The following is a 23,631-nucleotide window of genomic DNA, read 5'->3' on the forward strand; positions in this document are numbered from 1 at the left end:
AATGTTGTACATCAACTTAGAAGAAAACACAGGAGCAACCAAAAACAAATCTATATGGAAATAATGATTGAATACTGACTTAAAAAACTCAGCCAAAATGATACATGACAAAAGCTAAACATGAAGAGATTTTTTTTTGCTTTTTTGAAAAAAGGTTTTGATTAAAAGCCATTTGAGTTACTTACCTGACATTTTTCTTATCCTCTTATGTGCCTCTTCCAAGTTCAAAAAGATCAGCATTAGGGGGGCGCCGAAACAAAATAATGATGAGGCTTATACCAAATATGGTATTTAAAGTGGAATGCAACAGAGTTGGTATTCATGCATTGTGTTGTTATTTAATGTATACAGGCCTAGGTGCTTGCTTTGTAAAGACCGGTTAACTGTAATGAATCATTTATTTTGCACAGATGTTATTGCCATTCAGTGGGTGATATATACAAGTGACTCAAAAGAGACACTAATATATAATGTGAAAAATAGATCGGAACTATTAAGGGCCTTCTTATAAAGAATTCAGTTTAGAACAATTTTTCCTTCTTTGCTTATTTATAAATGTTCAGCTTTGACAGGAATATTTTACCCCAATAAAGAATAAGACCATAATGGAATTGTATCAATAATGGAATTGTTTTCCAACTTTGCGATATTGTTAAAACACACATTTTAACTACTAAAAATGTCTGTGAAATGACAGGGTAAGATCTGGAAAGGCCATTTCTTATGAGGGGGTTATTTCTGTCATTGATACTTGTTAATAATCTATTTAAAGCTATTTAAATGAAAATGATGAACTGCTTCAACAACATTTTGACATTACTTTTACATTACTTCAACTTTTTATAGTTTTATAAATAGGCAAGCAGTAGGAACTACAGTTTATAAACTGCTCCCCTACTGTGACTTTTTCCTACGTGCATATAGTAATTTTGTGTACTTGTCCCACGCTACACCTGTCCCTTCCTTATCTAGCTATAGCACATAAAGGGGTTTGATTGCAGATACTTAACAAGTCATGTGTCACTGCAGCTCAATATTCACTGACAGAAATGGGAAGCACAATGATAAGCTCCAACCCACAACTGTCATCTGAAAATGACCATGGACTGCTTTTAGCATTTCCCAACACAGTCAGTGGGAAGCACTGCATGCCAACCTCATACATTTTGATTTCCAAAGTGGCAAAATAGACTCAAAAGACCAAAGTCATTACCCACATCCTCTATAAAAAAAGACTACAAATAAGAAAGCTAGAAAAAAAGTCAGAGAAATGGAAATTATGGAATAGCAAATAATGCTATATACTAAAACCTTAAGTAATAGGAAACCCCCGATGTATTATTTACAAATGCATACAATAAAATGGCATTTTTAAAAGACACCGTGCCTTTCCTAAAATATTGGTGGTTTCCTATAAGGTATATCGATCTTTTAAAAATAATGGAAAACTTCAAAAGACTTAAAAGTGTATTTTCATGCGTAGGGTCATCTATGATAAGGTCAGAGCCGGGCCAACCAGGCCAGTCGCCCTAGGAAACCTGGCCAACATCTTGGTGGTGACCTAAAATATTGTTATTAAATTCTGTGTATGGTGGTTTCTAGAATGCTGTGCCTCTGTAGAGAACTCCAGGAATAAGAAATAAATTTACTATTACACATCCCATGTAATTTATACTGAACAAGAAAAAAAAAATCATAATATACATGCATTTGCAAGGCACATTTGTCTGGTACAAACAAAAATCCATAAAGCCCAAAGGGATGGGAAATGCTTTAAAAAAATAAAACAGTTAGCTAGCCAATCATTTAACCCACAGAATAGAATAAATCCAAAACATATCAAGTGTCCAGTCAGAACACTGAAAATGAACATATTTTAACTCAAATATAAAACTTCAAAAATCTGCATCAAAAAATAATGTATCTAAAAATGAACTACCTGGCTCCACATCATGCCATCCACTTGACTGACTTCCACTTCCCGGGGAACGTCCTTGGCTTGAATAAAATGGCTCCTCACCAGGACTGTCCATCTCGTCCTCTACCGATTTGAGGCGCTTTGTGGAACTTTTAGAAAAAAGAAGAAAAATGCAAAGACTAGCTGAAATGATCATTACAATCATTAATATATTGTACATTGTAACTTAAGTGGGCAAGTTTCAATGTATTTGCATCACTGACACAAATCCAATTCCCTCTATTGTACTCTGTACTAGATGCAATCATTTTATTTTTAAACCAAGGAATTCTTAGTCTCAGCTAATAAATACAAGACATATTAATTCTACATATTACAGGGAACCTAACTAAATATAGCAACATTTATTATGCAATTATTATATTTGATTACCTAGTAGAGGACGTGCTAGGAAGTGACCTCCTCATTGCTCCTGGGCTCATGCTGTAGTATGACGAACTATCCAATTCAGAAATTGAGAAATTGGGACCTGTTCCTGCTGCAATAGGTGCTAGACAAAAAGAAGTGATCTTGTGAGTTCTTCTGATATACTAATAATTTATTTATAATCCACAAAAACATATAATGCTTGGAAAAAAGTTCATTTTATTTTAACAGAGACATTTATAGAAATGTTTTTCATTGTTATACATTTATATATATATATATATATATATATATATATATATATATATATATATATATATATATATATATATAGATAGATAGATATGTAGTGATAGGTTTAAGTAGTAAATTCAGTCGTAAAACATGTTGTTCATAAACAGGTTAAAAATAGTTTTTAGGAATTCTCATGAAAACACATACACACAGTTAAAGAGAAGCATAATAATAGGTGATTTATATTGGGAAACATGATGTTTTATAAGATTAGTATACTGAGGATATTACAATTTGTGTTATACCAACCTGTTCTGGTATATGTTTTCACACTGAAAGCATTTTAGAATATCATCATCATTATATGTGTAGTATTATCTGGAATTTTCATTATATTATTATTATTATTATTATTATTTTGCTTCCCATATAGCGCTCTCTGCACTAGCGGAGCCAAATTTCTGGTTTAAAAAATGGAAATTCAGCTCTTAAAGTGATAATGACACTAAAAAACTACTTTTTAAAATATGAATTTACATGTTAAAAGTTACCTATATGTCATGTTGATTGTTTTTTGCCAACCTGACTGTCCCATCTCAGCCTTTCAGTTAAAGTTTCCAATGCTAACAGACTCCTGCTGCACAAATATGGCAGCCCCCTCATAGACTAACACGGGGTAATACTTGGCAAAATTAGAAGTAGCATGGAAGACCAATATTAAAGTAGATGAAGCTAGATGTAAAAAAAGGCATACTTTCAGGTGTCAGTATCTCTTTAAAGTTACAGGAGGTGGCTTTTTGCCTTCCCTTGTAACTGGCACTCACTGCCTCATGGCAGGAGTGGCCCTGGCTCTTCAATACTGGCTTGTTCTCTCCCTCAATTGCAGCTGCAGTTAATGGGAAAAGTGGTAAGCTGTATGCACAAGGGGGGGGGGGTTTGCCGGTACAGCCAGGCAGACAAGGAGGATGGCCAAATTAGTAGCCCCAGGGGCTCCAGTCCGACCCTGTTGGTAGTCAATATTTAAATTTAATAGTGGTTGAACAAATTATTAAATGACAATTATAATAACCGTAAATAATTTAATAAATGTGTAAACTAAATAAAAACCTTGATAAATGTGTGAATTCAATCAAAATGTCTATGACAGTTGGGATTCCCACTGGATTTCTCAGTTTAACATTCAGTTAACAGATCACAAAAAAAGAGAGAGTTAAATCTGAACCCATCTATACTTTTTTTTTTTTTTACTGAGCAGACTGAGCAGTCATTATCATTATTGCTCACTATAAATTACCATTGGTTAATAAAGCTGCACCAGTATTTATTCATCTCAAAAGAAACATGTATTTGGTGGTACTGACCCTTTAAGCAGGCATGGTTTTTAATTTCTGCCTATGTGTGAGAGATGCAATTATGGCCATTAATCTTCATGGCAGGTCAATCACAGGTAAGCTAAGGGGGCTTCACTAAAATGTTTAGTAGCACTTGTTAAAATCAATCTATGCAGGGAAGATATGAAAAGTATGAGGCTACAGCATTACAGATATGCTTTTAGCAGGCACAAGTAAAATAAATATTAGAATTACAAACAGGCAAAGCTGCTATTATGAAAGTATCTGCCATCAGCTCCAGTGGTAATTGTAGTTTGAAGGATAACCCATCAGGGACATGGTCCTACACTCTAAAAGGCAATTATTATATCAGAGCTTCCATGTTTCTATGGGTAAACAGTTTTCACAGCACCTCTCTGGTATGAAGGCTGTAGTTATGATACCATGTAAAATGTTCATATGATACAGTGTTCTCATAAGTTCATAGATCAAACAGGGCACATAAGTATTTGTATGTGTCTTTCTATAATTAGCTGGTCACCATAATAAGGTGTTGTGCTGCTGAATAATGCTGGAGTCAGTTTTGCTCTTTGGGTTATCAAAACACCATGGGCTTTTGATAGCACTGCTGAAAGATTACATTAGGCCAGTGTTTTCAATAGGTTTACATTTCTCAGTAAAACATTACACATTATATAGTGTACTTCTGCTTCTATTATAATGCCCACCTTGTTTACTTAGGGAGACTTTTCTGACTTCTCTGTATTGAATCAGTTAAACTCCCACTAATATTTTTACATGCATGTATACAAAGAAGGAATATGCCTCTTTTACTATATTAATTACTATCTTACTAGTTTCTATGCACACAAACATTTGTAGATTAAAACACAAATAATGGAGAGTTTTACATTGCTGTCTAAACTATACTTGTGGAGGCTTATTTATTAAATGTTGGATTTTAGTTGTTTTAGAGGTTTTTGAAACCACAACTAAATTCAAACTCTAAAACCCCAATTGTCATTATATTTATTAAAATATATAAATATATAAAGTACAAAAAAAAAAAGCTGAGCGATGTACTACAAATTACGAATACATCAAAAGCCTCTAAAATGAGAGCTTTTCAAACAATTCCTAGCAAAAAAAATTACAAAAACCTCAAAATGTCTGAATTGATTAAAAGCTGTCCAATAAGATCAGTACAATTCCCACTGACATCTATAGGCCTCAACATCTTTTGAGATTCATCGAAAAAATTGCAATTCAATTTGTTGTTAGTAAATGGGCCCTTTAGAGGCTTATTTATGTAAGGTCAAATTTTAGTGGTTTTAGAGGTTTTTGAAGCCATGATGAAACTCTGTGGGGGGAATGCAATTAAAAATTGCAAGTGTTGTTTTTGAGAATGTTTAGTGCTGCTCACAATGTAAAACCATTCGCTGGCAAATATTACATTGTGCATTATCACTAAGCAAAGTTTAGCATTAATACCTGCTCTGGAGTTAAGTTAAATATTTTGTCACAAAAAATGATTGATGAATGAATGATGTGATTGCGAATTTTATTACATACATTGCGCATATTTACAAAACCCATTTGTTTGCGACCTTTGCGAGGAAGTTGTTAAGGTCTGTAACCAGTCAAAAAGGTCACGAATGTTGCAAAGGTGTTTTTGCGAACGCTATTTGAGCTAACCATACATTAAACATTTTATATTCCCCCATATTCCTCTAAAACCACAAATGCCATGAAAGTTATCAAAAAATCTGAACGCTGAAAATTGCGCTATAAAATACGGAAACCTCTAAAAATCCTTGTTTGTCTTTATGCTTTTTCACATGGTGCAAAGCCATATCTGATATGCCTTATATACACACACACACTATGTAATTACAACAAGACACAGGGCAGACAATATATTTAAAAGGCTGGAAATACAGATTTATTAACTGAGGTTCAGGGGTATATGGAGGTATATTCTCTACACTAGGAATTTCCCAACAAGTGGTTCCTCTGTGAGGATGCTCCCAGTTTCATCAAAGTAATTGCTCTTTTTCTAATTCCTGATTTGTAGGCATGTTTTGTAAACATAAAGTAAACATGTTTACTGAAAAAGAGAGCCTGCTGCAGGTTGAAAGTCCAGATGTGGCCAACAAATAGCCAATAGCCACAGGCTTCATTTACATCCCCTAGGTTTACATTTGAATGTAGCTCACAGGTAAACATATTTGGGGACCTCTGCAACATAACCAATTGCTAGGTTTTCAGGATCTTTCTAGAGCCACAGCCATAGAAGCTTTTCTCTGCTCTCATATTGCATGCCTTCTAGGTCAAAATTAAACAGCCTTATTAAAGAGATGGAGATATAAAAAATTGGTGTACAGGTTTGAAGTATAGCAATATACAAAGAAGTTAGAGCAATAAGGAAAAGAAAGTACAACAGGATGCCCATCCTATGATGTACTTAAGTTTTTTTTACAAAATGTGTAAAAAATCATTTCAACCAAAAATATGGGTTTCTCTTTGGAACATCCTTGTCCTTTGAACATAACCTTAATTTTGAACACAAGTAACTAACTATACATTTAACGGCAATGAAAGCAGAAGGCACAACAACGACAGGAATGAGCTGCCATCTGATTTTTATATATTATTTTGATCATTTATTGTATTAGAATTCAGTAAACCCAATAAATAAAGAGGGCCAGATGGCCTTTTCTTTCCTTGTTATGTAGCAAAGTTTGATTTACTAACATTTAATAAAAGGTAAAATAGAGTGGCACTATAAAACAATAAAAATTTATCAGTGACTCTGCAGAAATACTGCAATAATAATCTGCATGTGCTCAAATATATTAAGTGTTAGGAAGAAAAATTATGTGGAACTGATAAAATTTTATGTTGCTAATAAGTAGATATAAATATAAATAATGAACTTGTGGAGTTCAAAAAGTAAGAGATAAAATAGGGGTTTTATTTTGTGATAAGGATTTGCTGTTGCTGTCTCAGACTTGTGTTTCTTTCCCAGAAGACAAGGAGAGATATGAAATGTGTGATGTTCTTTTGGAATTACTACTGCAAGCTTCTATTGACCATCTAATTATGCTGAGTTCCATTTATAAACATGGCTAACCACTAAGTTTATGGAGACTTTTTGTGCTGCTTTAATAGGATATTGATCTCAAGCAAGGTTTGAGTGGGCTGCCATTGAATTGTGTAATGGCATACAAAAGGCAAGGTCACTGCAACTGTGCATTCTCTGCCTGGAGCCTATTTTTTATTAAGAAAAAAATTTCCGTACAGAGGAAACAGAAACTGAGTTCTTTTTAGTAGCACATTTTAGGATAGCGTGTGTAGGGACATTATTCATTTGCACTGAATTTGTGTAACCTGAAGATATTACTACCTCAAGGCAATATGCAAACAAATTAGTTTTCTGTCAGTCTTCACTGACTGGTTTCCAAGCATGAGATCTGTAAACTAATGTATATTTACTGGACAAGTAAAACCCACAAGCTGAAACATGTCTGGGGGATAACCATGTCATAGAGCTACCATCCAGTCCTATAATGCTAAATAAAACCCCAGAATCTCCCACTTCCCTTGCTAGATGTCTTTGCTTGACAAAGAGCCCAGAGGCAGTGTATCAGTGCCAGTTAGCCAGCGGCCAGGCATGTTTAGTTGTGTACATCTACTTTCCAATGCTAAATGATATATGAAGGATACCAGTTGTTGATGCAAGGGGCAATGCAGGTGTCGAGAAAAGCCCAGGAGCTACAAGCGCAGGTGTTGCATGACAAGGGATCTGAATGACCAGCAGCCAAATTATTCTGGTCTAGGTTAGAGATGGGCAGATTCACATGTAGCTGTGTTTAGGTGAGAAGGAATTAATTAAAGCAGGAGATGGCCAGGCCCAGGGGCAGAGTAAGAGAGGGATGTGATGTCAGGGGAAGAAGCAGTTCACTTCCTTATCGTCTGAGCAGTAAGAAACATCCTACCCACCCTCCCCCATTTTGCATATTTTGTGAAATGTCAGGAGTTTTTTTTTATCTTTGCATATTATCTATTAATAACTGAATATGTATGTTTTTCCTGAATGTGCTGTTATTTTGTGGCTTCTGTATCTCTATTAAGTTTAATTGTGAGAGTTTGGATTGTATTAATTCATGTTAAATTAATGATGTCAAATGCTTTATCCAGGGAATGTTTTCGATTGCCATTGGGGTCAGGAAGGAATTTTTTCCCTCTTGAAGCATAATTGGCACTGGCTCCAGGATGAGTTTTTTGCCTTCCTCTGGATCAAAACACTGCCCATGATATTATATTTTAAGTTTTATTTGTCACAGCAGTGGTAATACCTTACCAGAATACTGCACAAGCAAGTTTAGAAGAGGGAGAAAAGAGTTTCTCTCCTGTGACTGCACGGTGGATTGATTGATTGATACAGACGCTACTACTGCTTGTGCTAGGGGGCGGCCTGCTTGGATTTCCTATCATCGACACACTGTAGATGCAGGTCCGGCAGCAGGACTGCTGAATTCCTCTCATGTTGGCGGCAGAGCATAGTAGCAATCTCTTGTTCAATTCTGGCCTCGGGTTAAGCTGGCAAGGTCCTATTTATTTGATAAAATGTGAATAAATGCTGTGGCCATTTTACACCTGTCTCTGTCTCCTGGTTCAATACGCTATTTAATAATGGGGTTCAGTGGGATAGCTCAAGGCGAAGGGTCAAATTGAGCAGTCCCCTTGTCATATCACATAAACCAAGATGCAAAACACTATTAACACAATAAGCAGCTTTCATACATCCCAACTATCCTGTCTAGTGTGGGACAGTCCAGATTTTGACAGCTCAGCCCACAGTCCCAGATTTGTATTAAAAAGTCCCAAATTTGTCTTTGATCTCCTGCACTGATGCCAGAAAAAGATACAATATTACTGAAACTCAACTAAACAATAGGCTTTTTGGCAGAAACTTGCAAGGGCTTACCCAGCATCTACATCTACCCAGCGTCTTGTGTGCCAGTGTGCTTCTTCTTTTTGGCAGAGGGCTCAGAACACTCAGCACCTGCACTCAGATACATTTGTAACAATTAAAGCTAAGCAAAGATACAATTGTAATTATTTAAGATAAGCAGGTCTCTTGGGAGAACGGAGATAGCAGTTTAAAGTGTAATTTCACCTTCATTACCAAAACTGTTATAATCCATAAAACATGGCCCTAAAACTCCCAGAAATGTGTTCAAATTTTCATAACCTGCCAAATGTTGTAAACTGGACATAGTAATTAGGGGGTGTGGAAGGTATTTTTGTCCCTCTTTCCATTTCTCAAATGTTGTGAGGTATGAGCATGAGTATATACACAAAAAATACTGTGCAGTATATATGATATCCTTATAATACACATGAATATCCCGTAAATGATATCTTTATAAACCCCTCGTAGTGATGTCATCACAGAAAGAAACTATGGAATATCAACAGAATTTCCAGCCATTTGACATTTGAGTTGTATATTTATGATATCAGGGATTAATTATAAAGCCAACAATTTTAGAGAAGGGAGTGAGTTTATGAGGTATTTAGGGCCATACTACATATGTTTCTGAGACTGACTTCAGTAGTATTTTGCTGCAGTCAACTTAAAATCTTACTTTGTGTTGTCCCATGGATGAAAGCATTACCCAAACATCACTCAATATGTCAAAACAGCAATTAAAAGATTTGATTTTGTTAATCTCAAGAGTTATATGTGTCTACAGAGAACTACACAATGTACATGTACATACATTGCAATATAGTTCAAAATAATGTCAAAGTAGATAATAATAATAATAATAATAATAATAATGGCAAGCTCAGCCCTTCACAATACTCCTCTGCCACTGCTAATGAAACTAAAAAGTTTTCTTCCTGTCATACGAATGCAGCTAAATGTTTCCATTAGTCAAAAGTATTTTTTTTGAGTGTGGGCTGGATCAAACCAACAGTACAAACAGGGAGTGGTTTTGTCGTGGGTCAGATGGTGTTTCTGTTTCCTGTACCACTAACAGAAAATATAAAGTCACAGAGAGCACTCTAACAGAGGGAAGGACTATACCACCTGCATCCAGGTTGCTATGGGCAACATCACCGTTGTTAATAATACACAAATGTTAATAAATAAGCCGAACTGTAAAAATAAATGACGTTTGATTTCAGGTATTTCATATTAACGCCTTACCATTGTAATTTGACCAACAGTCAGCTAGATGTTGAGATTTACCACTGCCAGTTAAAGGTGGCTATGGGTGCTGGGAGTCATCTCACAGAGACGTTTTTAGATCACCAGATTCTGTTTGTGACCACTTTTCTAATATTGAATTTTTCACCATCGTATATCAACTAATGTAGCAAATTGTAAAAGTTCAGAATCTGCATCTGGATTACCGTACTGAGTTGACAGACTGAAACACCAGAGACGGGAACATTAAACTTCAATTTTGGAGAAACTGCCAAAAATAAAATATGGAGAGCAATTGAAAAGGATCTTTATTTCTGGTGAACAATCTGAAAATAACTCAACTGAAAAAAAGTTTTTGGAAGTTGAACAACTCCTTTAACATGCATATTTTACTGTTTTTTTTTAGCAATTCCCATCATTTCAAGTGCAATTTTATGGATGCATCTCGACAGTGGAGATTAGTTCTGGAGAGCTAATATTTATACATCATATAAGGTCAATGAGACGATTATATTTTTCAAACCATAAATTAAATAGCCATAAATTATATAGCAATGAAGCAAAGTGACATTTTCACAAGTAGCTGCATAGTATATACATTCAAGATTTCAGAAATAGTACCGCATTTGCTTGACTACTAGGGGATTAATATAATTTTCTAAAAGTAAAAACTGAAAGGCAATGCTAAAAGGAAAACTTCTATGCTCAATGCACTGTTCAGTGATTTAATAGTTGATGTAAATAAAATGAATACCCACACTGCTGGCAACTTGCATGTGTATTCAGCACCTAGTACATATATATATATGCTGTCTAATGCAAAAGATTCTCAATGGCATAGTGGGATTATGCACTTTTGTATAGTATTTGGGGGAAGTGATGAAAATCAGCCTCCAGGAATTTATAGTTACTTTGTTTATCCTTTTTTAAATTCTCACATTTCAAAGTATAACGTAAAAGGGATTTATAACTAATAAAATAAAATTTTATAAAACTTAATCTAAGTACTTCTCTGAACACGTTTACAATTCACATTCATTTTCTAGTGGATTCTGATATTTTGCTTTATGGTTTTAGCTTTATTTAGACAGCTAAAACCATACCTTTGAATTAACTAAATGTACCTGAGGGGTAGTTCATCTTTTTATTACATTATTACATGGCCTGTTCTTAGAAACATGTTGATTGTTCTTCATGTATTATCCTTTATTGTTTCTGAATTATTTACCTTCCTTTTCAATTATTATTTCTCTGTGGAGCAACAATTTTACTGTTTGTTCTTTTTTTTTTTATCGCTCAGCTATCTAATCAGCCCCCTACTATCCATATTTAAGATCCTCGTTAAAGCTACTGCCTGGTTTCTAGGGTCAAATGGCAGCTGAGATTCCAAAACAGGAGAGCTGCTGAACAAAAACTGTAATAATTTAAAAAAAAAAAAAAAGACCAATTGCAAATATTCTCAGAATATTACACTCTACATCATAGTACTAAAAGTTATCTTAAAGGTGAAGAAAATGAATAAAAGTGCATAGAAAATGTATTGAAAGTTAAAGTTGCTGAGACTGAGGGTCTAAGACAGTCTTTAACTACAGGCGTGGGACCTGTTATCCAGAATCCACAAAAAGGTATTTTAAACATTAAATAAACCCAGATTTTTCTGCCGAAATAAGGATTAAATATATCTTATATGGGATCAAATACAAGTTACTGTTTTAGTACTACAGAAGAAAAGGAAATCATTTTTAAATAAATGTAACTATTTGATTAAAATGGAGTCTAGGGTAGATGGTTTTTCCATAATTCAGAGCTTTCTACATAACGTGTTTCCAACACAACAGATTCTATACTAGCCCCAGGCAGCATCCATCAGCAACAACACATATATACATATCATTTGGCTACATTTTTTGATGTTGTTTCTTGCCAGTTCAACGTGATACCAACTAATCGTGTCCTAGTTACGGTGGCTGCTACTGCTAGAGTCTGTGCTTTAGACTCCTTAAATGAAAACATAGGACCATAATGAGGTCACTTCCTTTATTCCTTTATTCATTTCCTTTGAACAGCTTCCCCAAAAACATCATGAAATATAAACAACCTACCAGATGTGAGGTGATGTCATTTTTTACAATTAATCCTTTTGTGAAAGTCATTGTTGAATTGGACATCAATACATTATAAATAAAACTATTTTATACATAACATTTAAGGGACACAATGCAGTGGAACAGATATGAGACACATGAAAAATACCAGCAAAGACTATTATTTTTATGGTATTACCAAAAGTAAAATTTTTGATAAATAGTGCAAATATGTTTTCCAAAGGCATGCCTTAATACCCTAAGCTATAAATACAAAGGAATCTCTCTTATGGAGGGGCTGTTCATTCTTAATTCAGTTGATACATTGATAATTGATTGACAATAAACCACTTCATAAATAACTATAGCAATTAAAGTTCATGTTTCAAAGAAGGAATTAAAATCAAGGTATGCATGCTATAAAGCTTTACAAAAAAACATGAAATGTGCAAAAGTGCAAATGTTATCAATAACATGTTTGATGAGTTGCAATAATCAGCATGTGAAAACAGCATTTATATTATTTAACTTACTTTGTGATACTCTTACAAGTTCAGTAACACTGAAAACACCTGATGTAACAAAACTGTCCTGGAAGCCCAAATGACCTGAAACGAGAATGTAAACATAGCAATTAATACTTAACTATGTAATGGTTATTGCTACATTTTTAAAACGATAGTTAACAGATTATTGATTTTTATAAATGGATATGAACTATAAATCGAATAGGCAAAAGCTCTCCTCTTTCTAAGTTATTATGTGGTTTGGAGCAAGAATACACAGAAAGCATAACGTATCTGCACCTGGAAGATTCTTTAATGCATAAGCAATTTACCAGGAAATCTGGAACAGAAAACCTTGCTTTAATAAACAGTTACCTTGAATAACCTCTAATGACGTTAACACATGAAACAAACGCACAGAATCTAGTTTTCCTTCAAGGAGTACTCAGTTTGTTGATAGTTTAAAAGCCGTTTCTTAAGTAACATCTGATCAGGATTATCTAGAAAAGTGTTCCAACAAATCAAATTGTAAAGAACTATCCAAAGCTAAGGTTACCCAGGGGAAATCGTACAATAACAGCTGTTAAACACACATTTGAGCTTGCAGGCACATACAGACACGCAAGCACCTTGAATGCTTTGCTGTTACAAGACATACTGAGCCTTCTCTTTATTACATGAAATATCCTTTGTGATAACAATTATTTCTGAAGGTATTCCCTAGTTTATAGCACTGTACTCATAAAATGTAGAACAATGAAGCTTTGAAATACATGTTTCTTTTGGATTTATAAATCTGTTAATCCCCCAATTACTTTTCTATTCTTATTATACACTGGTAAATTTCAAACTTATTACCATAAAGAGATAAACACTAAGGGAAAACACAGCGATCCTTCTAATTAAAATCCTACAGGCAGATGGATCTCATCATTTCTTGCACCTTTAGAGACGTTGTAAATTATCCTTGAATGAGCTCACCATAACCATTATCCTCTAATTTACTGGTTACATTTCTATAGACAGATCATAATTTGTGTGTGTGTGTGTGCATGGTGTGTGTATGCATGGTTTGTACCTCATGTGAAGAGGTACACATTGTTGTACACACAACACCATCACTCCAAACATTGCTTATACTGTTCAAACTGATGACTGACTAAGAAAGCATAACATTTTGAGATGTGAACATCTGCTACATTAGGGCCATTAGAAGCTCACTATTTTTCTGGTGATGAGACTTTAACATCACAGTGGTGTGCCAATATTGCTATTACATTCACAGAGGTGGTCTTTTGGCAACCAATCCAGGCATAAGAAACCATCTACAATCCATACAAGAAATATTGAGCCAATGTTGTTAAAAATAGACAATAATATTGCCCTAAGTGGTACTCAAGTGATTTAAAAGGATGTTCCCAAAAAAACTTATAATAAAATGCTTGAGATCATACACTACAACACAAAAATAGTATATGCATTATTTTACCCAAATTAATGTCATGAATGCTTCTTTTTAGAGATTAAGAGATTAATTACAATTTAATATTTACCACATCAATATAAAGAACATTTAAATATGATATGGATACTGAATATATGCAAATAGCTAAAGTATGTAGCAGAATGGTTGTTTTGCAAACCTTGCACAGAACATTCTTTGTGGTATATAAGGGAATCAATTATCCCATCCAGGGCATGTCATGTTACTACAATGTAAGAACACTTCTAAGACTTTAAATGCATGTAATACAATTCTCGGCTGGATCTTTCTTGTAGAAAAAACAGAATGGAAGTGATTGAAAAAGAGAAAAGAGGCAATATTTGACAACAGAAATCAGCATAACCTTTCTACAGCAGCAGTCATGGATGACTGCCCTCTGACCCCAAGAGATTATGTGGGATTTCAATGACAACAGCTGGAAGTGAACATGTATGAATAGAAAACACAGATCTGAGGCCTCCTACAAAGGCCACAATGCCAGTCCAGATCACAGTGGTGGCAGAAAATATTTCCTGGTTCTGAATTAAATAGGTGAAACAACTACAATTTAGTCAGCCCAGAAATTGTTACTGGTTAATTTCCTCTCTGTGGTGTGGTCTACTAATAGTAGCAATATAAAAATAGTTTTAATAACCCCAAAAAAAAATATATGTAGTCATCATTTGCTACAGTAGGCCCTGCCCTAACTCTTCAGGAAGCCTGTGTCGCTGCTGTAGGAGAAAGCAGATATAACAATATAAATGCATGCCTCCACCCAAGTTCTTGGACGGATAATACACTACTCAGAACACCTCTCTCTCTCTCTCTCTCTCTGTGTGTGTGTAAAACTTGGATTTCTGCAATGTCACACAGAAGAAGTAGGAGGTGGTGACTGCAGCCAGTGTGAATTTGTTGTTGATGAAAGTCAGACTGAATGACGTTTCCAAGAATGATGTATGAGGCATGAAGAGTAATTTATTATTTTGATATGATGTACGTAAATAGATGTCAGTCATATAAACACACAAAAAAACAAGAAAACACATCAAAAAAGCTGCTCTAACTGAAAAGGCTATACAACCATATCCACCTGCACCCCAACAAAGAAAGGAGAGTGGCACAACAATGTTTACAAAGGAAAAACTGGGGCAAAGAAAATATATTGATCTCTAATATATGCACAATAGCTTAATTTAAACTGCCCCATTGAGCAAATTGAAGCCTCTGCTAAAATCAAAGAAATTAAGTCACTACAGATTCTAGGTACATGCAGATTATTGAGTCAGTACAAAGATTACTTCTTACAATTCCATGATAAGGCCACTTGTACTGACCTAATAATTTCAGGAAATGAGCCACATATGTATATTAAGGTTAACATATGTATACACAAAGAGATGTTGTGGCTAACTATAATATAGATAAAAGTACAATGGAAGCGCAAATACTTTGAGCAAATGTAGTACAACCATGCAAATGTATTATCATGATACTTAGTTTAAAATTGTTTTGTGCCAGATAATTTTTTCTACTTGAAGAAGACAATGGGCACATAAATAACCATGTGTTACATAAATATTTGGTGTAAAATACATACCATATTTATAAAGCTCTATTGTTGTCCATCAGTTAACTACATGTATCACCATCACAGAAATAATTAAAGAACTAATCAGCATTATTATAAAGGTCTTCATTTGTTTTTTTTTTTTTTTGTTTTTAATCAGACTAATGGACAAAATACAACCATCATTTTACCCCACAGACTTGTCAATGGGACAAATTCAGGTGCATGAAAACTTGGTGTGGAAAGTGGTATTAAATGTTGGGTAATATCACTTCTTACAAATACATAATACAGGTATGTGATCCGTTATTCGAAAACCTGTTATCCAGTAAGTTCTGAATTATGGAAAAGCTATCTTTCATATCTCACTTCGCAACACTTCGCCAGGTGTAAATTCGCCAGGACAACGCTAATTCCCTAAAATGCGAAAGTTGCATCCAGGGCACCGAATGCTGGTGAAGTTGCGCTAGCGTTAATTCGCCAAGCAAAGTGAAGTTGCGCTACCGTTGGATAATTTGCATATGGCGGGAAGAGAAAGTTGAATGGACGTATATGTTACAGCAAATACATTACACAAGCCCAGGAATTTAATAAAATAAAATTGTTATAATGCCCTTCAAATGAGCACAGTGTATAGTTTATGTGCCATATGTTAGGAAATTTGGAGGGGAACCCGGGTACCCAAAAAAAATGTTACGGTCTTTTGCAGGCTTTCACCCTAAAAAAGGAAAAGATGCCAGCGTTTTTTGGGACTATCTACTCCATTGCACTTTGCCTGGTCTGAGGTGGTGAAGGCAAGTCTGGCGCAAGAGTTAACGTTCAGTAAAATCCGCATTTTACTGAATTTGCGTAGTTACATCCGTTCGTCAGTGCGAAAACTTGCCTAGCGAAGTGACACCTGTGCCCGTTAGGGAATCGGTGTTACGAAATGATGTCACGCTGGCTAATTTTCGCTAGCGTTAGTCACTTCACCCTTTAGGGGATATGCCCCAATGAATGTTCATATTGATACTTGTCCAGGTATTCTGAAAATAATCACTGTGATAAAACTAAAAGCAGGGATATTCTAAATATTCCATAAGTAATAGGGCTGTGGCACACTAGTGTTTTACTGGTTTTTGTCTATGACATTTTCCCATAAAATTGCATGGGGAACATTCTTCCTACTACAGACACTAGCAGTGACAGGCGGGCATAGTTAAAAAGGAGTTCATAACACAGACAATAACTAATGGCAGGAAAAGTGTGACAAAATCGTATCACCCCCTTAGAAATAGAAAGGAATGTGGCTTATGCAAAAGTGAGCATGGTTAAAGGCAGATCAACGAGTCTATGATGTAACTTGGGGTGATAGAATACCATTTTGCTGTAACTTAAAAACATCCAGTGTATACAGTCATAATTGCTGGTAGATTTAAATGTATGTAAAAAACACAATTAAAGTAGCAACACAACTATATGCATGTTTTTTAAAATAATACGCAGAACATTTATAAATTGTTGGTGAACTTGAAAAGTGTTTTTTACTGGTTAGGGTGTGGGGTTTCAGACAAGCCTTGCATCTCCCTTTCATTTAGGCCACAGAGTATCACCTGTACACTCTGAATAAAAGGGAGATGCTCCCATAAAATGCAAGGCATGTGGTTCCTGAATGGACATTGCAGCCAATTGGGGCATATGCATGCACATAATGAGTGAGTGACCCAACCAGTTTGTAATGTGGATCTGTGTGATGTAGATTAGCTGGCTTGTCCCCCAGTTCTATGTCACATGTATATAAACTACAGACTGCACTGCTTTCAGTAGAACCATTTATTCCGGATAACTGTTTATTGGCTATACAGCATGCACATTTTATGGCTTGGTATAAAGGGGTGCAAACATTTCACTTTCTATATTATAGAAGCATTTTTTTTATTACAATAAAGAAATAATTATGGCTGTCAATACGTTAGAAATGCCTAGATAAATTTCAATCTCACCTCCCTATTTTTTCTTACAAAAGCCCAGTTTTCATGCGCCAGACTGCATGGATTCTTAAGAACAGTGCCTAGAGGTGATATGTTTGCTTGGAAACACCAGAGAACTGTATAAATCATCAAATGGCACCAAATTTAATGGTAGAGGAAGAGAGAGAGTATTTTTTATGGCTAGCGTTCAAAAAGTAATTCTCAAATGTAAAAGTTAAGATTGTTGTTCAAATTTATATGTGGTGAAAACATATTCCAAGGTGCTTGAAATAAAAGTGATAACCTGAGAAAAATATAAGAATATTAAAAAGAGAACATGATGGGGGACACCTCCTCTGGCGCAAAACGAGTCAGTAGAGAGCAGTTCACATGACCTGTGCAGGCAGGAGGAGGACAGGAGGACACTGCTTTGTGGTATGTTATGATGCAATGCCTTTATATTAATTTTGATTTCCACTTTTTTAAATATTATTTGCAGTGATTATTATGCACCAGTATAATAAGCGAGTTACTTTGCATGTTTCATTGACTATTTGCAGCACATTTGCACCACATGCTTGGAAAAATGGATTCAGTTGTTTCGATTCCAATACCATCTCAAAGCTATGGTACCCAAAACACTAATACTTGTATGACCTCATATTGGAGCTGAAACTCCAAGGTTGTTTTCTTACTACTGGTAAGGAGCCTGCAAAATACATGAATGTAGAAAAGCACCAGGCTTGGTTTCTCTGTAAGTTCACTGTAAGGGCTCTTACAGACGAGCGTTTGAAGCTGCGCTCCCCTGCGTTCCGTTTTTATGCGTTCAGCCACAGGGGAGCGCAGGAGTAGGCACATTCAGTTTTTTGCAATGGGGCTGTGTTGAGACGCAACATGAATGAGTCTACTCCTGCGCTCCCCTGCGGCTGAACGCATAAAAATGGAACGCAGGGGAGCGCAGCTTCAAACACTCGTCTGTAAGAGCCCTAACACACTGCTTGTGAATGCATCACAAGCCAGGGGTGTGTACAAACAAGGACTACAGAGGGTAGTTAAATAATCAAAAACACGTGTTGCAATCTCACCTTCAGCCAACAGATGGAGATGAATCTCAACTAGATTTTTAAACTATATATATATAATTCTCTATGAATGAGAAATTAAATATTTGAAAGAATTTTCTGTTATCCTAATATGATAAAACTAGGGTTCACTATCCCATATGTCATTTATCACAGCGCTTGGGCTGAATGATCAGATTTTATAAGATCTTGGCCACTCATATACATAACCTTATCTGACCATTTTCCCATAAATAAGGCCCTGTCCTGATAATTTCCTGCTGCTAATAACTAGTACTAGGACAAAGTAACATGCTTTTCAGAATTCACAACAGTACTATAAAATATAACAGAAATATATGACATATAAAGATGAGGGGGTCCAAACTACTGATTTCAAGTCATCACAGACTAACACTATCCCTTTAATCTGAATTCATATAAGGCTTAAACATTGTTGCAGCTGTGGTTTACTACTACAAGACACATTTGCAATATATTAGAATTGCTGCATATTAAATTCTATGACTGCATTAAAATCCAATTAAACACAAAGAAAATGAGCCTAATCAAGCAATACAAACATCTGGATTCAATTAGCTGTGATAAAACTTTTTTTTAATGTCTTGCTGCATTTTATTTACTAGCGACATACTAATTCAATTGCAGGTGAAGACACTGTTGTTATTTCAATTGCAAACATCCTTTAACATACTCCAGATTAATATGCTCAGGCATAGTTCATGCAGGAAATAGGCTAAAGTAGCTACTCATGTGATCATCAATTTATGAATGAAATCTGCCCACAGCATGTGCTGGTAATACAAACAAAGTGAAGAAATTCCCAGTTTATTAGCATGTCACATTAGTCACATTCACTTAACACATCTAAAAATATTCACTAAAACATTGTTGACAATTATTTTGCACAGTGAACCAAATGTATCTCTATATTTTATATGTTACTGCAAGCTACCATGTTGGCTGTTCTGACAAAGATGTATAATACATACAGATGCTTGATGATAAGATTCTTCAAAACAGTTGTGAAAAAATCTTGTTTGGCAATAAAACCATGTCACATGAGTAAAATGCATACTGTTGTGAAGTCATTTCTGGTTTCTATGTTACGTCCCCTTTACCCATAGTTTATCAAATGGTAAGACACATTTAGGGCCTCATATTCATGTCATGTTTTACATGTGATAGCAGTTTGCATATACAACCAAATGTATTTTCAGGGGCTAACATCCATAGACTTGCATAGCTAAGTTATCCCACCTCTGTTATAGTTGCTGTAGATTCAGAGCTGCTAGGCTATCTGGACCAGAGTGTGAATTAAGCAGGAAGTGGGGTACTGGAGGATGCAGAACTTAGTCAAACAGCAAGGTACCAGATCGGCTAGATACAGGTTAGTGCAGGCAGCAAATACACATAATAATGAAAAGGCCAAGAGTCAATACACCAGTCAGTGTGAATGGCAGGATTTTTGGTTAAATCTATAACAGAGCAATAAAAACCAAATCACAATATAAAGTCATCACATACTTCAGGTATAACATATTTTACAAGAATTATCATGGTACCACTGAGGCAACTGAACTGGTTTGATTTGAAATAAAGCATACTTGCCAAAGTCAATGACCTTAGTAACTGGATAACAACTTCACTGGCAAAGGAGAGAACTGAAAATGTTAAAATATTCTAGAACCCCCACCCCACCCTACCCCCCCCCCAAAAAAAAGAGTTCATGCTTTTCCATTACTAAAAATAATAACTTTAAAAACTCAGAACTTTAGTTACTTTAACAACTTTCCATATATTGCCCCACTAGAAAGTTATTGCTAATGGGTACTACATATTCTTTAAAAGGTTTTTACTTTAATTATTTTGAAATTAAAACATAGCATAGCCAAATTTCATAAAAGGCCAAATTACTTGAATTAATTGCATTAAAAGTCAGTTTGGCTAAAAGGAACATGGGGAGGCTCATTTATTAAGTCCGAATTTATATTCATTTTCTGAAAACTACTCTGGCCAAATCCGCACAGGTTTTTTCCCCTTATTTATCAATACATTTTTCCAACAATTTTCTGTTTGGGAAAAAAAACGGATTACAAAAATCCTGAAAAAAACGTATCGTACAATTTTTTTGGATTTTCCACCTGAAAACTCTTTTTGCCCGTTTTTTTCAGATTTTTTCCCGAAAACCACAAAATCTTCGGATTGCACGAAACTCAGCACAGATCAAGATATCTTCGGGACTTCTCCCATTGACTTATATACAACCTCGGCAGTTCTGAGATGCTGATTTTCTAATTTTTTTGCCTACTAAAAAATGTTATAGTAAAAAAACAATTTTTTGGGGTTTTTGGGATTCGGAATTTAATAAATAACCCCCCCCCCAGTATACATTGTAGACAAAATGCAAGACAAATAAGCTCTATTACAACTGGCGGCTACACACGTCAGACTAGATAGTATCCAGCAGCAGTAAAATAGTAAATAGAAAGTCTAATGCTCAGCTATTTAAATCATTCTAAGCCAAGCATCGGAAGATTGGCACAACCCCAACTAACCTAAATATACAGTATATATTTATGTTTCTCCAACAATGAGGAAATGTGATATGGTCTTTACATTGACTGACTGGGAATGACCTCACACTACTAGGCATGGCTCAGGTTGCAAGATAACAACCAAATGAGGATGTGGATCGTATGTTAATCCATTTCAGCACTCCAAAGTGGTAAACACGAGAGGGTTAGGCAGGGGCGATGCTTTATTAGAACATATTTCTAATCAAAAGCAAAGATTTTTTTTCTTTTTTTGTAGGTTTCCTTATGCCTTGCGCAAACAAGCAAGATTCTGTTTTACCTAACAGACCCGCTGAAAACAGCTGGCCATTGCAAAGTCCAACTAGAAACAAACAAATCCCTAGGTATGTTCATAGCAAGTGCAAGAAAAATACCACAAAACTATGTGAAGCATTGGAATTTGGTTATGCTAAGCACTATTTTGCAACTCTTGTTTTACTATAACCGCAGTTTTGTTGTTGGTTTAGAAAACAGAGTGTATATTTGTTCAGAAAGAAGAAAAACACAAAATGAAATGGCTAATAAAATGCCAGGGGATGTCCAATATGCCAGAAGACAACGCTATAGAAGGGTTAGTAAAAGCTATTTTCTTACGTATGAGACCCTTATCCTGACACCTCTGACTAATCCAGAAAGCTCAGAATAAGGGAAAGCCATCTTCCATTTGAGTCCATTCAAGAAAATAATTCTCATTTTCAAAAAATATTATCTTTTATTCTGAAATAATAATATAGTACCCTGAACTTCAAGTAAGCTGCCCAAATCCATACTGGCAGGGCCGGGCCAGGCCGGCCGGGTGCCCAAGGCAACCCGGCTGGCCGCATTGCCCCCTCTATCGCCATCGCGTACAAGCCTGGCGCCCCCTAAGTTTTGCACCCTAGGCACGTGCCTACTCTGCCTACCCCTAGTTCTGGCCCTGAATACTGGTGGAAACAATCCCATTGGGTCTATTTAACGTTTAAATGTACTTTTAGGTATGGTAATCCAAATTCTTATTTGGAAAACCTCAGGCCCCAAGCATGTCAGACAATAGATACTGTACCTGTACTATGTGGTGTATATCAGCAAATAGTTTGTATCTGTTGGAAATATATATATACTTTCCTTATAATTTCTTCCATTGTTTTTTTTACAACTTGAGAGGCAACAACAACAACAACTGGTGGGCTTCACCAATCTTTACTCTGGTCCAGTTGGAATATCTCTTTAGGCAAGCTAACGTATAACATGCAATGTAGCACAAGACTAATAGATTTGGAATTCACTTAGATGCATGCATTTTTTTTATAGTCAAACTGTCAATTAAGTTTATTAAAAAGAGAAATCAAATCTCTGCCTCTCCCTTCCTTAACACATGTGGAGACAAGAATGTTGTTAGCATGTGGTTGCCAAGCAATGTGAAGCAAACACCTACCTTATTAAAAGAAAGGAAGTTCACGACTAAATTGAAACCCAGTCACCCTATGTGGGGCTTCAGGCTTGAATTAACCCAAAAGGTAAGCACTGTCTATTTAGATGAGTGTAGAAATAGTGAGGAGAGATTTGTAAATCTATACGACCTAACTAATATCATAAAGTCTGTAAAATCAAATACAGTGGGGTATGGCTAGAAACACATACTGTATAGAAACAGCCAATGAACATTCAGTTAGCCAGATCTAAATTTAAGATGGATAATTTTCCATAATAAGATGGCAAAAAGAAATTATTTTATATAAATGTTCTCTGATAGGAAAAATATGTTTTTTCACTAAGAAATGTCACACTGTAGGGGTTTATTGAAAGATTGCATTATCATAGCAAGTGGTAGCATAGTGCATTATACATTCTTAGTAAAGAAAAATATGATAGATACTATTCAGTACTGGGTGTATATATATTTACTAGGGATGTCGCGGACTGTTCGCCCGCGAACTAATTCGCGCGAACATCGAAAGTTCGCGTCCGCCGAATGTTCGCGAACGTCGCGCGACGTTCGCCAATTTGGGTTCGCCTTAGCTGGCGCTTATTTTTGACCTCTCACCCCAGACCAGCAGATACATGGCAGCCAATCAGGAAGCTCTCCCTCCTGGACCACCCCCACACCCCCTGGACCACTCCCCTTCCATATATAAACTGAAGCCCTGCAGCGTTTTTTCATTCTGCCTGTGTGTGCTTGGAAGAGCTAGTGTAGGGAGAGAGCTGTTGAGTGATTTGAGGGACAGTTGATAGTAACTTTGCTGGCTAGTAATCTACTTGATACTGCTCTGTAT

The 23,631-nt window shown here is 35.6% G+C and overlaps 1 protein-coding gene across 12 annotated transcripts in view; it reads right to left on the reverse strand.

Annotated features, from left to right (window-relative positions):
• LOC108715533 (nuclear factor 1 A-type) overlaps positions 1-23,631 on the reverse strand; it is a 222,718-nt gene that overhangs the window by 66,374 nt on the left and 132,713 nt on the right. For 8 of the 12 annotated variants that reach the window (XM_018260775.2, XM_018260773.2, XM_018260771.2 and 5 more), the window contains exons 4-6: positions 12,750-12,824; positions 2,351-2,468; positions 1,940-2,067 (exon numbers count right to left, since the gene is read on the reverse strand). In XM_018260775.2, the coding sequence (XP_018116264.1) occupies positions 1,940-2,067; positions 2,351-2,468; positions 12,750-12,824 (321 nt within the window). Of the gene's footprint in view, positions 1-185; positions 216-1,939; positions 2,068-2,350; positions 2,469-12,749; positions 12,825-23,631 lie in introns of all 12 variants that reach the window. The other 4 variants (XM_041561389.1, XM_041561388.1, XM_041561386.1 and 1 more) reach the window with 1 other exon arrangement.

This window comes from Xenopus laevis, chromosome 4S (assembly GCF_017654675.1).
Source record: "Xenopus laevis strain J_2021 chromosome 4S, Xenopus_laevis_v10.1, whole genome shotgun sequence".
NCBI lineage: Eukaryota > Metazoa > Chordata > Amphibia > Anura > Pipidae > Xenopus > Xenopus laevis.